This window comes from Corapipo altera, unplaced genomic scaffold, assembly GCF_003945725.1.
Source record: "Corapipo altera isolate COAL_440 unplaced genomic scaffold, ASM394572v1 268, whole genome shotgun sequence".
NCBI lineage: Eukaryota > Metazoa > Chordata > Aves > Passeriformes > Pipridae > Corapipo > Corapipo altera.
Genome location: NW_020884901.1, coordinates 47498 through 66487, shown reverse-complemented (window position 1 = coordinate 66487; position 18990 = coordinate 47498). Strand labels below are relative to the sequence as shown.

General features: G+C 38.0%; 2 protein-coding genes across 5 annotated transcripts in view; one reads left to right on the top strand and one right to left on the bottom strand.

Annotated features, from left to right (window-relative positions):
* Positions 1–18990, top strand: part of RALGPS1 (Ral GEF with PH domain and SH3 binding motif 1) — an 81877-nt gene that overhangs the window by 22221 nt on the left and 40666 nt on the right. The window lies entirely within an intron of this gene.
* ANGPTL2 (angiopoietin like 2) lies at positions 455–15815 on the bottom strand. The gene is made up of 5 exons (XM_027650343.1): positions 15682–15815; positions 6168–7021; positions 1729–1922; positions 1293–1563; positions 455–811 (listed from the first exon to the last, which is right to left on the bottom strand). The coding sequence occupies exons 2-5, from the start codon at positions 6970–6972 to the stop codon at positions 612–614; spliced, it is 1470 nt and encodes a 489-aa protein (XP_027506144.1). The 5' UTR covers positions 6973–7021; positions 15682–15815; the 3' UTR covers positions 455–611.

Sequence of the window (18990 nt, the reverse complement as noted above, 5' to 3'; positions counted from 1 at the left end):
ATTATTGAAATGATCAAAGTGAAGGGGAAAGACTGGATTTATCATGACAGTACTGGTTTGGCTGTCTGCTCTCAAAACAGAATTATATAGTACTGACTTTATTCATGGCAGTTAACAAAGATTACACCATAATAATCACACTAATGTACATATACCAGCTACACAGTTCAAAGGATATGATTTCCTGTGTCAAATGATTGCTCATAATAATAATAATAAAAAAACTCTTGCTGTACAGTTTGTAATATTTCCTGTATTTGAGAATATTTATACATAACATACAAAAATATTTAAATGTTGTGGCAGTATTTTTACCATCCAAAATTAATTTACAGGGAATAAAAACCAGGAAGCTTATCTACACTTCATCTAACTGCCAGTTCTAATAGTACCAGTTGTACTGGTGTTCTGAATGTTATGGCAATTCCTTTTTTTTTTCTTCAGCTTTTTTTTCCCTGGGATTATTCTTGAAAATACAATATACAAGCCCTCATATCTTATCAATAAATGTACAATATCTTACATTCCTCATTTCTGAAAAGATCATTCCAGGTACTATATCTTTATGTGATGTTTTTAGAACAAGAAAGCAAACCAAGAGAAGAGTTATTTCAGTGAAATGTGTTAGGGTTAGGTCTTATCATCATAACAACTTTCTTTAGTGAGTACGACCCCCCCCGGAATTCAGCCCAGTAAACGCCATCCTGGTATCGGCTGCGGTAGTGCCCTCCCCGGTACCAGACTCCATTGAGATTGGAATGAGCACATGCATTGTACCACCATCCTCCCTTCTGGTAATGGGCACAGTTACCTGCAAAAGAAAGTTCCAGCTCAGTGTCAGAATTAAATGAAAAATATTACAGCAAGCAAGCTAAGCACAAAACTTTCTTTTTTAACTGTATGTTTAATATGTAGATACCATGTAATAAAAGGTGAATTTAGGCTGCTTCAGGAAGCAGCTCAGTAGTTACGTTCTACAGATGGAGTTCATTATTGGTATTCTCCCTTGCTGGAAGATTTGTGTGCAGTACTATCCCAAATAACCCTCCATAACATATTTTACAGACTCTTGTCTAGTGTAAACAAATTTTTGTTTTGGTGTTATTATTTATAAGGGTTGACACTATCAGTCTGTGCTTCATAAGGTAAAATTGACAAATCCTTTTAAGAGTGCAAATTATGTGTGTGTGTATGACTATAAGTATTTTTCCTTTTTCAAAAAAAAAAGGAAATAAAATGGGGGGTGGGGGGGGAGGGCAAAAAAAAGGCAAGGCGGCTCAGGGCTCCAGTACCTGTGTACACGTCATGGTCCCTGTCCAGCGTGGTGAACTGTTTGCCATTGTGCCAAGTGAAGGAATCGCCTGCGTTGCCGTTGTAACGGCCCAGCCTCAGCTTGTAGTACTCACTCTCAGGCTCCAGCCTGAAGCTGGCATACTCAGCAAACACCTTCCGACCTGACCAGTCCTCCATTGTTATGAGCAGTTTGTAGTTGCCTTGATTTGTTAACCAATAAATGTTTTCTAATCCGAGCCAATATTCTCCATCTATATTACCAAATCCTTGCTGTAAAGGAAGCAAGAGAAGCATGTTAGTATTCTGCATCTGTGTTAGTGGTAAATCTGAGCGTATTCTTAAATAGAAATCTGCAGTAATTTATTTTATAGAGACGTCCACTTTACCAATAATTTTTAGAGGGTGGAAGACATTAATCTGCTCACTTGTTCTAACCTTGTATGTCTCCCAGTTCCTGAAAAAGTTGACAGAGCCATCCAGCCGTCTTTGAATGACTGTCCAGCCCCCAGGGTCATGCCGTTGGTCACACCAGACCTGCATCAGCTGGTTTGTGTTCTCTGGTTTCACAAGATAGATAGAGCTTGTGTCATGGCCGTCTTCTAATGCTTGTAGACAGTCTCTCCAGGGCCCTGTGTCAAAACAGAAGGGCTGTGCATCAAACTCCCCTTGACCATATCTTCAGTGCAGGGCAGTATTTGAATAGGCAGCTTTATACAGTAGATTAGTTTCACTGAATAGTGCATTTGTTTTTCTTCTTATTGAAGGTACAGTATCCACCAAGTGTTTTCAAGTGGATTCATTTATTGTAATTTTATTTCTGGAACATTCCACAATAAATTACTGATAAAGGTAGATTTTTTTAAAATTTATTTTTTTTAAGGCAGCTCTACTTTAGTCATTGATTACATCTTCAAAGAAACTAGGTCTAAATGACTCCACAGACATGTATTAAGAATTTCCTTTAGAAAACAAAACAGTAAGTTTGATCTTGATTCTGTCTTTGAGAAATTCAGCTTTTTAGATCCCCAGAAATGTTATTCGCACATTAACAATGGAACTGGCAACATGAATTCAGATTGTAGGTTTTACTGTTGTAACCTTAATAAATGACAACACAATATAGAAATTAAGATTTTTTTTTAACATGGAGTGCTTGTGAGAGAAATGTTATATAAATGACAAGATTTTTAAAATACTTTGCATTCACAGAAATTACAGTTAATGCGTTTGTGTTTTCAGAAGAATATATTTTTTCCTTGAGTTCAGTAGAGTCCACGAAGAGCTTACTCTTTTTGACAGTATTTTATGTTTATGATTTTAAAAGAAATTTTCTGCATTGGGAAGATAGATTCCATTTTAATGAGTCTGAGAAATTTAAGTATAAATGATTTAGGAGTCTGTTGATATCTGCATATAGACTCCCCCAGCTGCTTTGCTTCCTGAGCATAAGGGTGAAGTCAATAAGAATCCTCAGGATTTGAGATCAGAGACTCTGGATTGATTCCCCCTGCCTGCTGAAAGAGGAAGGCTTGTCAGATCTTCTCATTAGGAGTCTTACTGAAGCACATGTTGCTATCGAGTAATTTCTGTTCTAAATTATTTCAGTTCTTCTACGCTTTTTCATAATTCACTGCCCAACACTAGTAATGGTACTGAGGAAATGAGTTAGAAATAAATTAGTTTTACAGAAATTATCTCAAGTGTTTGGGGGATTGAGGTTTTTTTTGCCTTTTTAACTATTTTAATCAGTAAGTCAGTGTACCAAGAGGCAATCCAAGTGTTTGTTCTGTGGCCATGCTGTATTCTTGTTACCCTAGTCATATTCAGAGACTGTACCTGGAGTTGTGCTTCTAAGTCCCTTTTCCATCTCTGTTGTGGCTCACTGTTCAGATTTCTGGCAGTTTACGTGTAGATGCAGTGCTCTGTCACACAGTTACATGGCTCGTTATGAGAGGTGGGAGAAAACAAATGTAAAGGGCACTGGTAATTTATATTGCTCATGTTTATTTAATCACAATGTGTATGTAGTGGCACTTATTAAAAACAAAAAAGAACATATTAGTCCAAAATCATTATTGAACTCCTTAAATAGTCAACCATAGAGCTTTGATCTTCATAAAAATTTATAGCAGTATACAATGTAGTATTTAGAGTGTTCTAATCTTGCAGTTTCTTTTAGGCCACATGGCAGCAGTGCTCTACTACACATAGTTCTTTCCTCTTGAAAGTGATTTAAGATGAAGATAAGTACTTCAAAGCAGAGTTTGCTACTACTTTTCCATGACCGGTGTTTTTTTTGTCAGATATTAACTTTTCAAAATGTTGGCTAAGGTATGTTCCCTTGAAAAAGTGTGAACACCCTGACTTTCAGGTAGGTAGTTTTGATAAAATCACCTCTAGGGAGTCAGAATCACAGAAAGGCTTGGGTTGGAAGGGATCTTAAAGATCATCTTGTTCCACTTTCCTGCCATGGGCAGGGACACCATGTAACAGACAATGTGGACAAAATGTACAAAATTAATTAAAGCTACTGACAGTAGCTACTACAGACTACTACTAAGACTGTAGTAGTCTGTGATCAAGGGAGAGTGTTGGTCTACTACTTTGTGAGAAAGGAAAGCTGTCAACAGATTAGAAGAAAGCATTTAATATTTTCCTTCTGTTTTGCTTCAGTTTTCATTCCACAGGTTGGCTGTGATCAGATGGTTAGTGCAGTCAGGAGCTTTGGTAAAGGCTGAGAACTCAAGAAATAGTACTGAAAGGACTGGATAAAATATGCATGGATTTTTTAACAGCAGCTGGGCAGTGGTGGTGGTGGGTTTTGTTTGTTTTGTAGGATACTGCTTATGGGTTTTTCCTAGTTTATTCCAGGTATGACTAAAGCTTCGTTCTCAGCATTAATTGTAGGGAGAGTTTTGTTTGAGATGTGCTTTGTGAATGGAGAACATTCTGGAGGATGAGGAAAAGATATCAAATGTTTCATGCCCAAAAAGAAAGGGGAGGTGAGGGGAGGAAGATACCCTGAAAATGATAGGTTAATTAGCTTAACTTCAATTGTTGGAAACTTCCTTAAACAAATCAAAACTGTAAGTGAGAAAATAAGGGGAGAAATTAATATTATAATGAATTTGTGCAGAAGAAGCGTGAAACTTCTTTCCTAGTAAGTTATGTAGTCTAAGGAGAAGTAGCAGATGTCAGATCTTATCTTAGAATTGTGCACTGCGAAAGGGACCTCTGGAAATCAACACGAAAAATGGCTGGATAAGCAGCACTTTCTCAGGTGAGGATCTGGGAGATCTACAGGGTTGCAAATTGATTTATGTTAGCATTTGACTTTTCAAAACAGGAAATATATGAGGATAGATAAGCAAATATACTGTGCACTTGAATTAACTTTTCTATTCCTGCTGTGTGATAGTGAAGCCTCAGCTCCAGTTTAAGCACTTGAAAGCGCAAGGAGGATGTGGAGCAAGAATGAGTTTTCAAACCATGTAACAGGAAAGGGAAAGGTCTTCAAAGAATGCTTGAAAGGTATTTCCCTTACAGATAGATAGGGAAATACTGTACAAAGCTTGAACCAACTTTGAGATGAAAGTCAAAATGTAACTAATAAAGAGGCCATAGTGTATTGCTGCAAAGGAGTTGTAATAGATCTGATTTTCTTCTGAGAACTTTTATTCTTACACAGTACATTAGAATCATGATATTTTTGGCAGAGGTTCTGCATGCCAGAATGCAAGCTTTGGTGAGTTCATCTTTGGCAATACTGTGAAAATACTGCTTTGTAGCAGAGTGTTTTAGAGACTTTACAGACTTTGGAGACTCAGTGCTTTGGACTGAAACACCTGCTCAAGTTTCTTTAATTGTGAATGTTTCCTTGGAGAAATAAGATGGGGGTCTTTCGGAGGGTTTTTTTTAAGGTGTGACAGTTGCATTATTTGATAATTCTAAAGAGTTTGTTGATGTCTTGTTTGTTGTAAATAGCCATGAAATACACTGAGTGCAGTTCCCATGCATTACTCTGTTTCAGCTCTGAGTTCAGATGTCTGTGACGCCCCATCTTTTTTCTGTCTGTGCAAGTCTGTGTTGCCCGCACACTGAAGAACAGACTTCCCTTATATGGAACATATATCTGAACTGTTTGTGGGGGTTTTTTTAAATCTGAGGGACCATAGGTGAAATTGAATTCTTTACTTGTTAATTTTGTTACCATGTAGATCAATTGATCTTTAATGTGATTTCAGATCTTCTAATCTTGCTTGTGACAGAACTCCTAAGCCTTTCAGTGAGGGCTGTATAATATCTCTTACTATTCCACCACTTGCTTCCCTTTTGTTCCTGTGTAGGGCACAAGTGCCCCATGTAAGGTATAGAGAGAGATGGATTCCTTTTGGAGTTACACAAGCACAACATTATTACATAGATCAGCAAACTTGTAATAACTTCACAAATGTTCACACAAACAGTGCTAAACCCCTTCAGATGTCGCGAATTGTAGTAGTTCAGTTTTGAGCAAAGTTAAATAAAATTTAGATGACTGTTGAATAATAAGATTTTTCTGCAGGTCCTTTATCTCATACATGTAACATAAATGGTCAGTTTGTCTTGGCAAAGTAACAGGAGAAAAATCTGTGGGGCTAGCGTGTCTGAATCTTAGAGTTAATTTTTTTGCTTTCTTTCTGTGGTTGTACATACTACAAGATATCCAGAAGATAATTACAGACAACATCAGATCTAAGAAATCTCAGTTCAAAATAATTAATTGCATTTATTTTGCTAAACAAATTCTGACTGCATTTTTGATATTACAGTTAAAATGTTTGCCACTGCATATTAGCATAAACTAATGAAGCCATGTTAGTAATATTACTTACCAGATGGTTTATCAGTTGAAGTTGGAATACTAGTAACTGCAGGCATGGTTGGTAAGGTAGGTGGCAGAACCTTTAAGTTCTGATCACTCTGAATCTCATTAGTAGATATCTGGTTATTAATGCGATTGTAAGTAGGAGGCTGATACACTTTATGTGGTGGTTGTGGAGTTTGTGGCAGTGGCTTTATGGATGGCATTCTTTGACAGTGTTCTTCCAGCTGGGCAATTATCATTGACTGATTATTGGCAATTGACATCAGATGTTGGTACTTGTGCTCTAAGTCTTTGTATTTGCTTGCAAGCTGCAACATATCTGCAGTTTGGTTCAAAATCTTATTTTCAAGTTGAGAAAGTTCTAAGGCGTTATCACGTTTTCGGATAATTTCATGTAGTAGCTGCATGTAGAGTTGTGTGACACGAGAATTCATGTTTCTGCTCTCTTTTCTTAAGAGTTTAACTTCATTAACAATTCCACCGTCCACCTCTACCAGTTGCTGGAGAGTTTCTATTTGTCTCTTTTGTTTAAGTAGTTCATTGTTAAGTAACTGTAATTCTTGTTTATTTACCCTGTTTTCAAGTAGAACTTCAGGCTCCTTAGAGTTAACACAAATGGCACCTGTCACTCTCTGCTGAGGTACGATAAAGGTGTAAGTGCATTTGTCCTGCGTATCACTGGAACGCTTATATCTGTTCATGTAAATGAATTCTTGATCTGTTTCCTTGTCATTGCCTTCAAATTCCTGTGCTTTACTTGTAGTAACTCCCACAGCAGTTACTAGCATTAAACAGATGAATCTTGTCATCATGATCCTCTAGTTCTGGTCAAATATTCTTCTGCAAAGAACTTGTTAAAATCTGTTTTAAAATAAATTTAATAGTAAATAACAAATAGGAAATCAATGTGGATTTACAAGTGATAATCTCTTCTAAAGCAGTACCTATTAACTATGTACACAAATGAGGTATTTTTCTTGTCCAGCCTGAATTTACATTGGTTAAAGTGGACATCATAGGGAATAGTTGTATCATTCTATGCTCAAAACTGCAATTACTAGTTGCTAGTTCATCTAAAGCCTGCCAAGAACCATAAGAAACTAAGCAATAAATACTAGGATTTGAACTGGCCTTTCTTCCAGGCAAGTACCACAAAAGTTTCCAAGACTGGTGTTTTCATTTACATATGAATTACATTTTCAGTTTCTTACAGTTACAAATGTAAACAGAATGTAAGTTAATATGTGTATTAATGCTGATAAAAGTTCTAAAAATATCAAATATCTCATTTGCAGTATTTTATAACTGCATGTATATTGCAAGAGATACAGCTTAGATGAAGTGTAACAATTTTACTTTATTCAGCAGTATTGAAATTCCATGGCTTAAAAAAAAAAAGAAAAACTTTACATTAGTCCTTAATAATTATAAATTAAAAACTCTGATATCATAGGCAGTACAATCTGTTATTTTTCCAGACTAGTGGAATTTACAACTGAAACAGTTATTGTGACTCTCAGTGGAGACACTGTCTTTACACTCAGCCTGGTCATCTCACTTCACAGACCCTTCTTGGAAGGGGAAGAATACCTGCATATGTGCTTGGTGGACAGAGATGGTGCACAGCAATCCAAATCAGCTGGAAATATCATTTGGCACAGTGCACCAGTTCCCTTTTGGTGACATTACCTGAACTTAGTTCTCCATGCGGATTCCTATTCAAGGTGGAAAGCTGAGGCCTTCACAATCTCTTAAAAAATAAGTCAGTCCCAGAACTTTATAGGCACTGGTAGGCCTGGAAACATGGGCTTAGGATTGTCACTGCTGCCAGGAGCACCCCTGTCACATACCGCTCCTCTTATCAGCCACTTGGACAGCACTTTGACGTCATATATTTCTAAAAGCTTTTTATTGTTGAATTTTAATAATCATGTATATGTAACCTAGTTTTCATAAAATAAATGAGGGAAAAATGTAATATGGAGCTTTTTCAGCACATAAAACCTGTTTGACACTTTTTAAAACCAAGATGGTGTAACCATCATGTTTTTCTTTGCCTGTAAAACATTTCACATGGAATAATCATTCAGTATTTGAGTATCTTTCTCCTAACTGCTTGGTCATCTTTATACAATGAAATTTTTTGAGTTACATGAAATGGTGATAGTGACAGCTGTGAGAAACTGGAGTGAGTCCAGCTGAGCACAACCAGCATGGGTAGCATGGGCAGCTGAAGGCTGCAGACGTGATGTATGAAGAGCAGCAGGAAGCGTGAGGTCTGCACAGCCTCCAGAAGAGAAGGTGAAGGAGACGTTTTACTGCTGTCTTCAACCACTTAATGGGTGTTTGTAGAGAAGACAGATTTTTTTTTCGAAGTGCACAGTGAAAGTATACGGTGGATACAAATAACCTCAGGAAAAAAATGAGTTTTATTAAAAAAAAGAACTTCACCATGAGGATGTCTGAGGACTGAAGCAGTTACCCAAAGAGGTGGCAGAATCTCCACTTTTGGAAATCTGTGAAGTTGTGACTTAGGCAAGGCTCTGAGCAGTCTGATCTAATGTTAAAACTTGCCTTGCTTTGTGAGATGAGGATGAGGTCCCATCCAGTCTAAACTGTTCTATGATTCTAGGCAGCAGCTGACTTCCAAGAGATTTTTTTTTTTAAGTTTCAAGATAATGATGGATATGCATCCTTAATTATTCCTACTGAGAAGAGTACTGAGTTGTCGTTCACATTTTTCTGGTTTTGTGAAATAAACCATAGATATTTCTCTAAAAGATTCAAACAAAAGTGACCAGGACTTGATCTTTCTTATAATTTTTTTATATATACTTTTGCCTCAGTTTCTTAGTTGGAATAAACCCTTTTTCATTTGCAAATAGAAAGGAATGGTGCTTTACAGAACTTGTCAAGAATCTTGAAAACATGTTAGATGAAAATTTGGAGTTTGACGTGGTTTCTGTAAGCACAGGAATGCTATTTGGAGTCCTGGAAAATAGGGAACATAAATTCACCCCAGACAGCTTTAACTTGCATAATCAGCATTTGCACAGCAGGTCACACTTGGAAAACCTGGCAGTTTTCCAGGCCTCATGTTTCTGCACAGATGACTGGTTTTGCAAATGTCTCTTGCATATAGGTATAAAATGGTTTTATTTCACTGCTGGAATTGTAATACCCTTTTTTCCCCTCCTCTAAACCTGCAATTATTGTGACCACTGAAAAGAAACTGATTTTTTCCTCAGCATTCACTTCTGTCTTTATTACAGCGCCTCATGTCTTTAACTGAGCATGGGCTTTGGGGTGCACATTCTTTTCTGGCCAAAGAAATATAGAGCATCATATAATGGATTTTTCTCCATTTTTTTAAGAACTGTGTAAGAAAATAATGGAACAGAGTTCATCAGTCTCGTCTTAACATATCATCTTAACAATCATCTAGTCCCACCACCTGGCATCAGAGCTGACCTGGGGCACTGACCCCCTCTCCAGGAAGCCTGTTCTAGGGTTTGATCACCGGTCGCAGAAGGCAAGACACAGTGAATGACATCAGCACGATTACACTGTGCTGAAATGCTTCTCTGTCACAGTCTTGCCTGCATGTCACCTTTTCTAAGATATTCTTCCTATATGAAAAAAACAGTGGAAGAACAAGGACACTGATAGGAGAATACCCCAGTACAAACAGAAACAACCATCAGATGTCCTTCCTGCAGTCTCTTTATTATGATATTCTTAAGTCTTTTATTGTCTACTTGTTTGGTTAAAAAAAAGGTGTTTAGAATGAGGCCTATTTGTTGCATATTGTGAAGGATCACATAAGTAAAGGACATTTTTTCCGTTCTGAAGCTGGATTAAAACGGAAGTTCGTGGAGTCAAGGAAGTGAGAAGTCAGTGAAACAGTTTTAAGGAAGGATTTAATTCTTTTTAGTATCTTCCTCTTTTTGAGTAGCAAAACATCAGATTCTTAGAACATTAGGACTCCTTCCCATGTAAGAAGAAGATCATATCTGATGTCTAGGACATTAGCTTTCAGTTTTGCCGTGTTGTACTTATGCCCAGGAATTGATACTCTTTATACCTGACTAGTGCCATTGCTGGTCACTCAGTTCTTCCTGTTTCTCTGGCTTAGCCCCCGCTTCCTCTCTCCCTCTGCCAGTAGCTCTTTTTCAGTGGACTGGGAGGGAGCTATATTCCTAATGCCATATTTGTCCCCCATGCAAAATTCCACTTAGGCAGTTGTACACTTTTCAACCTAAAGCAAGCATGCAGGTTTGCAACAAATTTTTTTAATTACTGGAAATACAGTCCCTTATCCTCATGTGTACTGACAGAACATTAACACACAAGCATGTAAACAAAAACCAGGTGAAAAAGGCACACTTAAAAAGAAAGATGTTTTATTTTAATTAAACATCAAATGGAACTTCTAATCAGAACAAGTATGGAAGTTTGAAGTAATTTCATTTCTAGATTCTGGCTGTTCAAGACTTGTGTACTCATAAAAACACTTTTGATGAGAATTGAGTTGGGACAAACTTGCCCTGGTGCAGATGCACCAAAACCCAGTTTTGTGTATGTTTACTCTACTTGGCAGTATATTTTACTTTTTATTCAGGCAATATAGGGTTTTTTTCTGTTTGTCTTTTGCCAGCATAACTGCATCTGTATGAAAACACTTGGCAGCATTATTGTGTGGCACATAATCACAGCAGTTTTATACTCGAGCCAGCACAAGCACTTCGGTTAGAATTTTGGCTCGTATCCCAAATATTGGCCTATCTGTGTATAGAACTGGCAGTAGGTAATAAGAAATTGTTTGATTTGCTCATTCGTTGTTTACTCAACTGAGGATGTTTCCATGATGTGGTGAAAAAAGAGGAAATAAACTTTCTGAAAGGGATATCAGATGTTTCAGCATTTGATTGTTTTTTCCTGCCCTTTAAAGGGAAAAAATAAATAAAATCTTATTTTGGCTTTGCTTTGGAACATTCTTCTGTACTGTACTCTATCTTGCTTATATGGGACTCTTGATTAGTCAAAATGTGTTACCGTTTGATTGTTACAAATATCTTGACATTTTTCTTACGTTTCAACAAAATTCGAGAATTTTAAAATCTGAAATTATACAGGTGTTTCACAATCTATTTTTTAATCACTATCATGATCCTGAAATGCTAACGGTAAAAATATTTCTACATGGAAAAATATTACTGTCTGGCAAACGTTCACTTTTATTTTTTAACCAGGTTGCCTTAAGAGGAAGCATCAAAAGGAGCAGTGTCAGTATGATGGCCTTTTTGGTTTGCAGCTACAAAATACATGTCATTGTGGATATTCCAAACTGTATACCTTTTTTCATTAGTTGTTGATTCTGATGCCATGCTTCAGAGGATCTCATTTTTACAAAAGAGACTGGTTAACTGTCTCTCACTTTACCTGTGGGATTTTTGAGTGCAATTGAAGGTCTGTCTGCATCAGATGAAAAATAGGACTTGTAATAACATAATCCAAGAATCATTAAGCTTATCTAAAAATGCTGCCAGTAGCATTTCAATGCTGTGGCTGTTTTTCGTTGGATGAAATTTGTTCATAAAATAGACACTTGCATTCTTACTCTAGAAAGAAATGTATTTATGAAAGCCTGAGTATATACTGTCAACATCTGCATCTCGATCTCAAGTGGTTTTGCAGTGCTGAGTCTTTCAACCATTGAGAGACTGACATTTTGTGTCTAGGAGTTTGTACCTTTTTTCACCTGTGCTTTTCCATGTCCTCCAAAATGTAGAGCTGAAGCGGTAGGAAGACTGCTGGGTGGTGGCTGAGCACTGAACTTTGTTATGTGTTACTCTGGATTACAAATCAGTTCAAGGAGGAAATGTTTTGATGTTTAAGAAGACATCATCTGTACTATAGCATTTTGGAGAAATACAAAAGCAAAATAATGACCTCTGTGAATCTTGTGTGGAAAACCTTACGTAAGACAAAAATGTAAAATAATTGCCTGGATTTTGTACCACGATAGAAGTTTTGTATCTTAAATTGCATTATTATGTTATTCCTGCAGATAAGCAACATAATAGATCTCAGTAGGTAAAAGCAGTAGAATTGCTTCTTGCTGCTGCTCTTGTTTTTCTATAGATAGTAAACTGCTACAAAGCCAGAGAGCCATAGGTGTGACAGCATGATGCTGATTCGTGGAAAGGCAGCTTTTGAACATGTGGGATCTGACACTGTCTAGCCCTGGGGGCTGCTTTACAGAGAAGGAGATTTTCTGAGCTAAAACTGTGATGTTACACAAGCATTTCTAGAGACTTCAACAGCCATTTGGATTGCAGTATAGTTGAGTTTAAGATAAGCAAAAACACTACCAGTTTGGTTTGAGGAGCTGATCCTCAGCTGATTCATCAGAACCTGGTATATGATGAAGACAGCAGCAATTCTCACGTTAACAAGTTAAGATAGATTTTTAGTGGCTTGTATGTCACAGCTGAGGAATTAAGGATAATTATTGTAAACAAGGTGAAGGAGTAGGTTTCCTATGTGACTTCCTACGCTTAAGCAGGAGTGCTCAGTAAGCTGTCAAATAAAATAGAATTCTCCATTTAAGTCATTGTATCTTTGAGATAACTGTTGGTTTTACAGTCACTGTCACTCAGCCCTCAGCCTCCATAAAAAGGCTCCCAGAGTATTACATCCCTTAGAAAAGTTAAGTTCAGAATTTTGGGGATTTTTTTTTAATTATTTCCTTCTAATTTTTTGTATAGGGTTTTATTTACGTGTCTTTTTCTTGTAATAGGTGATTTTTATTTCATTAAAGAGTGGACAGGCAAGGTCCAACGCTTAGCATTTGTTCCAATCTCTGCAAATTTCTCTAACTCAGGAAGAGCTCATAGTCTAGAAGCTGGGTCGTTAAGTGTGCGCAGGTCCAATGTGCCAGAATTGAATGCACAGTAATTAAACTAACAATATCAAAGCCTTTTAGAAATACATAGATAAACAAAAAACATATTCATAAGAAGGATGACACACACACACTTTTGCACTACACTCCTGTTTTCTGATATTGTTGTTTTGACTATGAATTAAAAAGCAGCAATGATACCCTCCATACAGATGAGTTCATTCAGCTACACAAAACGACTCTTACAAAATCAGCTCTGGGGGTTAATTGGCTGTTTTGTGCTGATCAGATTTAGTTTAACAAGACTACCAGTACCTGGATGGTCTGGCTTTTCCTTCATACATCTGATATGCCATTTTTTATGCAGAGTCCTCAAGCACTTACATATGTAAAGGAAGGCACGGCGTTAGCTATTGCAGCGTTTATCCTCTAAAAGATAAACTACTGTATGCGATTGTGAATTCACACATAGTTTGATAGTTGTGCATTCTAAAGAAGAAACATGAAAAGCTAGCAACAAATCTTCACTGTTTAATAGTTTTGTCTTTGATATTAAAAGGGTTTTTTAGCTTTACATTTTTATTGCATTATAAAAGCAAATGAAGCAAGGGTGTTGAAAATGTAAAATCCTACTATGAAAAGATCAGACAGTTTGGTTTTGGTTTTTGTTAACAAACATTAGTTTTTTGCTTCTGCAGAATCCTTTGATAGCCACTGTTTGTAGACTTACAGTTAGCTGGCATGTTCCAGGCACCAGGCCAGTAATATGATCTGGATTTCACAACACCATTGTGATAAGACAGACAAGCATGAATTTTCTGCATCTGCTTGCTTTCTTACTCCCTGGCCTTTTTCTCAGAGCTCATGTGCTGTTTTTACTCCTTCTCCCAAACATTTTCTTGCGTGGATTTATATTAATCCATCCTTTCAGTTTTTACCTCTCAGTTTACCTCTCAAAGGTAATCTTCATACTTGATGCAATTTATTAATTTTTGCTCTTTTGTAAGGAGAGGGACTTCACTGGTACAGGGTTTCCTTTAGAATTAACTCATGTAGTTCCATTTTTAGATGAAGAGTACTGCTGTGAAAAACCTGGATACTGATTTCTTTTTGCTTTTGTAAAAGGAAAGAGCAATTCACAGTGAAAACACAGCACAGTAATATGTATGCCACATGTATTGGGAAAAACCTTAAAGTTTTGTTTGAAGTTTTAAAATAAATATAGGGAAGGACTGACACCTAGTAGCATGCAGTTTTAGTTACAAAAACATGATGTAAAACTAAATTGAAAAATTTAACTCCAGACTTATGGAGGGAATGACTTCTGGGGTTTTGCCACTAGTTACTTGCTTCCATTATAAGCAGTGCCACACTGACATTAACCTATAAATTTAAGATACTTGTATTATAATGCAGTCACTACTCAGCTCTTCTGTCCACTTAAAACTGGTGAAATTTTGGTTCAAGCACTAGTTCAGCCCTGTAAAAGGAAATAGTTTTCTCACTGAGGGGAATGGATGACTGAAGCAACACTTAATAACGAGAGTGTCTTCATGACCTCTTGGAGAACTTTTGTTTTGAAATACTGTCAAGTGCTGCAAGAAACTGCAGAAGGTTATGGATCTTTTGCTGCCATGTAACTTTTTTAAAAGTTTGGCAAAAGCCTCTTTTTATAAGAAGTAAAAATTTTCTTCTGGATTACCAAGAATTTTGGTCATGCTACTTTTGAATTGTTCTTTGTGCTTTACTAAAGTTCTGTCATAGATGTGGAATGTAATTACTGAAAGAGAGCACTGCTTTTGTTGTTGCTTCCCTTAACAGCGGCCTCACCTTATTTTCACTTAATCCAATCACTACCAGAAAGTGCTCATACTGTGTGTGCTTATATATGTGCATGAACATTGTCCATAACAGCTCTTAAAAATATTCACATTTTAATAAATGACTCATTTTGCCCGTGAAAAATAGCAGTTAGATCATTTAATAACTATTTAATGCTTACACAGATGTACTTATAAATGCTAGGCTCTTTCTTTTTAATTAAATATTTGCAAAATATTTCAAATACTCATTTTATAGAATCTGTGAAAGTATCGGGAATTTTAATATCTCCCTGATCAGACATGAGTGTAAAAAAAGACTAAATAAAATTTCCTATAGTATGTCCTCGCAAATTTCTCGAAAGGCATATGCATTTACAGCAACTTTAAGGAAGTGTGAAGATCAGAGTTACACACAGAAATCAATAAATAATATTTTTTAAAAATATAATAATAATCCTGAAAATAATATCAAGAAGGCTTTCACTGCCTGGCATGTAATGTCTCAACTCTCTTTACAACTCTATTTTAATACGTGACTGATTTTTTTGTTTGGCTCGGGGGTATTTTTTTGTTTTTTAAAGGCACAGAGCAGGCTTGCTGCTCCGAGGGAGTGGCGCTGTCTCTGCCAGGCTGTTCGCTGCCGGCTCCGTACGCGGGGCACTGCCCGGAGCCGCGCCCGTTCAACACCCCGGCCCTGCCCGTCCTTACCCCGCCTCCTCGGGCCTCTCCCTCCGGCCCCGGGAGATCGCCTCGGTGACCCGCGGTCCGTGCTGGGGCCGGACGGGACGTACCTGGGGGAAGCGGCGCAGTTCTTCTCTTTTTCTCTGTTATCCTTGCTCAGGACCGTTGTGGGCTCGGCCGCCCAGGCTGAGCCCCGCGTCCGAACCGGGACCTTCCCGCGGGGCGCTCGGCGCTCCCGCCCGTCCCCTCACGCGGCCCGCAGCAGCCTCATTTGAACCCCAGCTCTTTGTGGCGGCTTGTCCTGGCCGGGGAAGGGAGAGAGAAGGCAAGGCAGCGGCGACCTGCCCGGCGCTGGTTGGACGGGCGAGCTGCCTCCGCCCCTGGGCCGCCGCAGCAGCGGCGCTGCCGGGAGGGGCTTCGAGCCTCGGCCCTGCCGGCTGAGCCCCCCCGCCCCGGAGCGGGACCCGGGCGCGGGGGAGGCCGAGTGTCAGCCAGGAGGCAGCGCTAATGCCCGGGGTCAGGCAGAATTCGGGAGACCGCCGGTCCGGTGTGTCGGATGGAGTGAGGGTGCGGAACTGCTCGGGACTCGGCCCCGAAATGCCGGGGGGGCACTTCCTGCCGGACTGTCCCTGTCCCGTCATGGTGCACTCGGGGAGCGCAGCTGGACGTGCCTCGGCTCCGGGCAGCGGCACCCAGGGGAGCGCACGGGGCTCCTCAGCACTGCCCAGGTCGTGTCGATCCCAGAAATAAAGGAAGATAAAATTGTCCAAATTCAAGCAAGCTCTTGAAACAGTCTAATGCAGATTGAGGATTCATAATTTGGCTGAACCCCAGAGCATTTTGTAATGTTTCTTCCCACTCATCGTGGTAATCTAAACCCTGTTTCTCGTTTGATTGCTGTGAATTCTTACTATTTTCCTAGAACCTTTTTAATAATTTGCTGTTACAGAACTTTCTGTGTGTCGAATGTTTTTAGTTATCAGCTGTCACCTCTGGGTTTAAAAAAGGTTTGTCCAATGAATGAATGTATTTAAGATGTGTTTATAACTTGCTGGGAATCTTGCAAAGAAATTACCAAAATTAAAAGTGAAAGTTCCCAATATAAAATCATACATTTTTATTACAGTTTAGCAAACCAAATGGTTATTTCAGTCATTGTATATCATAGCCATCTTCAGAAAGCTATACCATATTGAAATAATGGGTTTCTTTGTAATTTATCTGTCAGTTTTAAAGATCTTTGGGTTTTGAAGAGATGGAGGAAACCAACATGAGAACACTGAGTACCTAAAGGACAAATGAAGAGGTTTAAAGACACTGGATTAAAACAAACTATTTCTGTTCAAGTTAAAAAGCAAGTAGTTGCTATTCTAATAATAAATTATTTCCATCATAAAAGTGGATGTCAGAAAAAAAACCACATCTAAATATATTGCACTAGCAATTCAGTACACCTTGGGCTTTTTAAGTTCCTTGTACCTTTACTGTATGACCTGAGATTCCTTCAGGGAATATTAGCACCTCTAATTATTTACTGGTTTTATGTTACCATTATTTTCTATTTTAACTCAAAGCTTATTCATTTCTATTTCTAAAGAGGAGGACACAGGGACTGGAGTGGCCATTTCAGTGCTATTTAGTAGCATAGTCTGGATTCTTGGGATTAAAGTTGTCCAAAGCTTTTCCAATGCACCAGTTTTATACTGAAAATTGAACCAAAAAGTGATAATTCTATTTATTTTTGACAGATTTATCAGTAGTCCTATTAAGCTTTCCTTTCAAGTTCTATGTGATTCATACTCCTTCCTTTCCAAGGTGCCTTTTCAGCCTAGGATACACAGAGCTGCTCAAGGAAGGGTAGTGGGAGCAGGAAGAATGTAGGGAGTGGTTTGCCATGAGTGTTTGCCAGGATATTGAAGTGGCTGTTTCCTGTGCTGATTGGTTTCTCCAATTTCTAACTCCTTGTAGAGCTGGGTAGGTGATTCCCTGCCTAGATTACTACTTGGCTGGAGTATCTAGTTTTCATTTTAAAAGTAATATTTTTAGATTCTTTGCTTTTGTAGGAAAATAAGGTTTCTAACTTGCAGTTATGCCCCGCAGCAACAAGGTTCTTGAAAAAACAGGATTTCCTGGGGATGAGGTTGTTTATTTAGGATGATATTTATAAAGCATCCATAATGCCTTTTAAGCTCCTTAGCATATAGTTAAGATCCATTGATTTTAGGTCACTTAAATAAGTGCCTAAAAATTTTACCCAATGAAGGAGATTAGAGACTTCTCTTGTGTTTTTTTTAGTCAATGTCAGTAAAGTTCTCTTACGGGTAATTGTGTTATAAATAAAAATATTTGAAAAATCAAAAATAGACAAACTATTTCTTTTCTGTCCTCTTTGCTGAACAAGAAATGTATTATTACACAGACCAGCCTTCTGATTAAGTGCTGAGTGCATCTGTCTTTTTAAAGCTAAGTAAGCTGTTCCTGTAAGCTTTTGTATATGGCTCATTCCAAATCACATATGACAAAGCTACCATGTTTCTTTGACCTGTGTCACTTTTGTCTACAGGGAAAAAGAAAAGTTGTTGCAATTTGATAGATGACAGGGAACTTTTGTTTGGATGTGCCGAACATTTGTAGGATATCTGAATTGTTTGGATAACAATAGGTGTTTGCTCTTTGGGAAGGATTGAAGAAAAAAATGGGGTTTGCCTTTGTGTGGGCATTCTGCTTGGACCAAGTGGGAATGCCTTTTCCTTGGATTTGTAGTACTGTGAAGTGCAGTTTGTTGCTTTTGTTAAAGGTTTTTAGCTGAATGATGTGCTTTGCAAAAAATTTCATACTTAATTTGTCTTTCATACTGACAATCTCAGGAATCAGCTTGTATTAAAATCTACGATTCGAGAATAACATCCAGTAAGGTACTAACACCCCGTTATTTCTGGCTGTGGAAGCTGACAGTCGTCAGCAGCAGGGGAATGCAGTCGTCAGGGAAGGGTTTTGGCTTTGCAAGTGAGTGAAAATACTATAAAACAGCTGGTCATAAAAATTAACTTAGGGTCAGTGATCAGAAGCTCAAAGTAAACAAAAGAGATAAGAATGTGCCTATCTCGAAAAGGTAAACTTTGAGAAATGAAACAACTTGTTTTTTCAGAGAGAGTGCAGTTCAATTGCCACAATACCTTTCAAAACTAAAAATTAAAAAAAAAAATGTTTCTGTAAGAATAGCAGAAAAAGCGAACAGACAAATTCAGAGAAGAAATCTTGTAAAGAAAAATTACCACCCAGACATAAACCTAAAAGTGTTTATGTAAGATCTATCTCAGGAAGTCCCTTAACCACCACTTGCTGCTGACAGGAAGCTACATCTGGAAAACAGCTATTGTACCTTTGCCTTTTTCCTATACTCTTTTTTTGAAGCATTC

Bases quoted from the DNA above. Each gene is read 5' to 3' on its own strand.
- ANGPTL2 (XM_027650343.1), bottom strand. From the start codon at position 6,972: ATGATGACAAGATTCATCTGTTTAATGCTAGTAACTGCTGTGGGAGTT. The intron at 1,923-6,167 runs GTAAGTAATATT...GTTTTGACACAG, and splicing joins TTCAACTGATAAACCATCTG to GGCCCTGGAGAGACTGTCTA. The intron at 1,564-1,728 runs GTTAGAACAAGT...CTTCCTTTACAG, and splicing joins GGAACTGGGAGACATACAAG to CAAGGATTTGGTAATATAGA.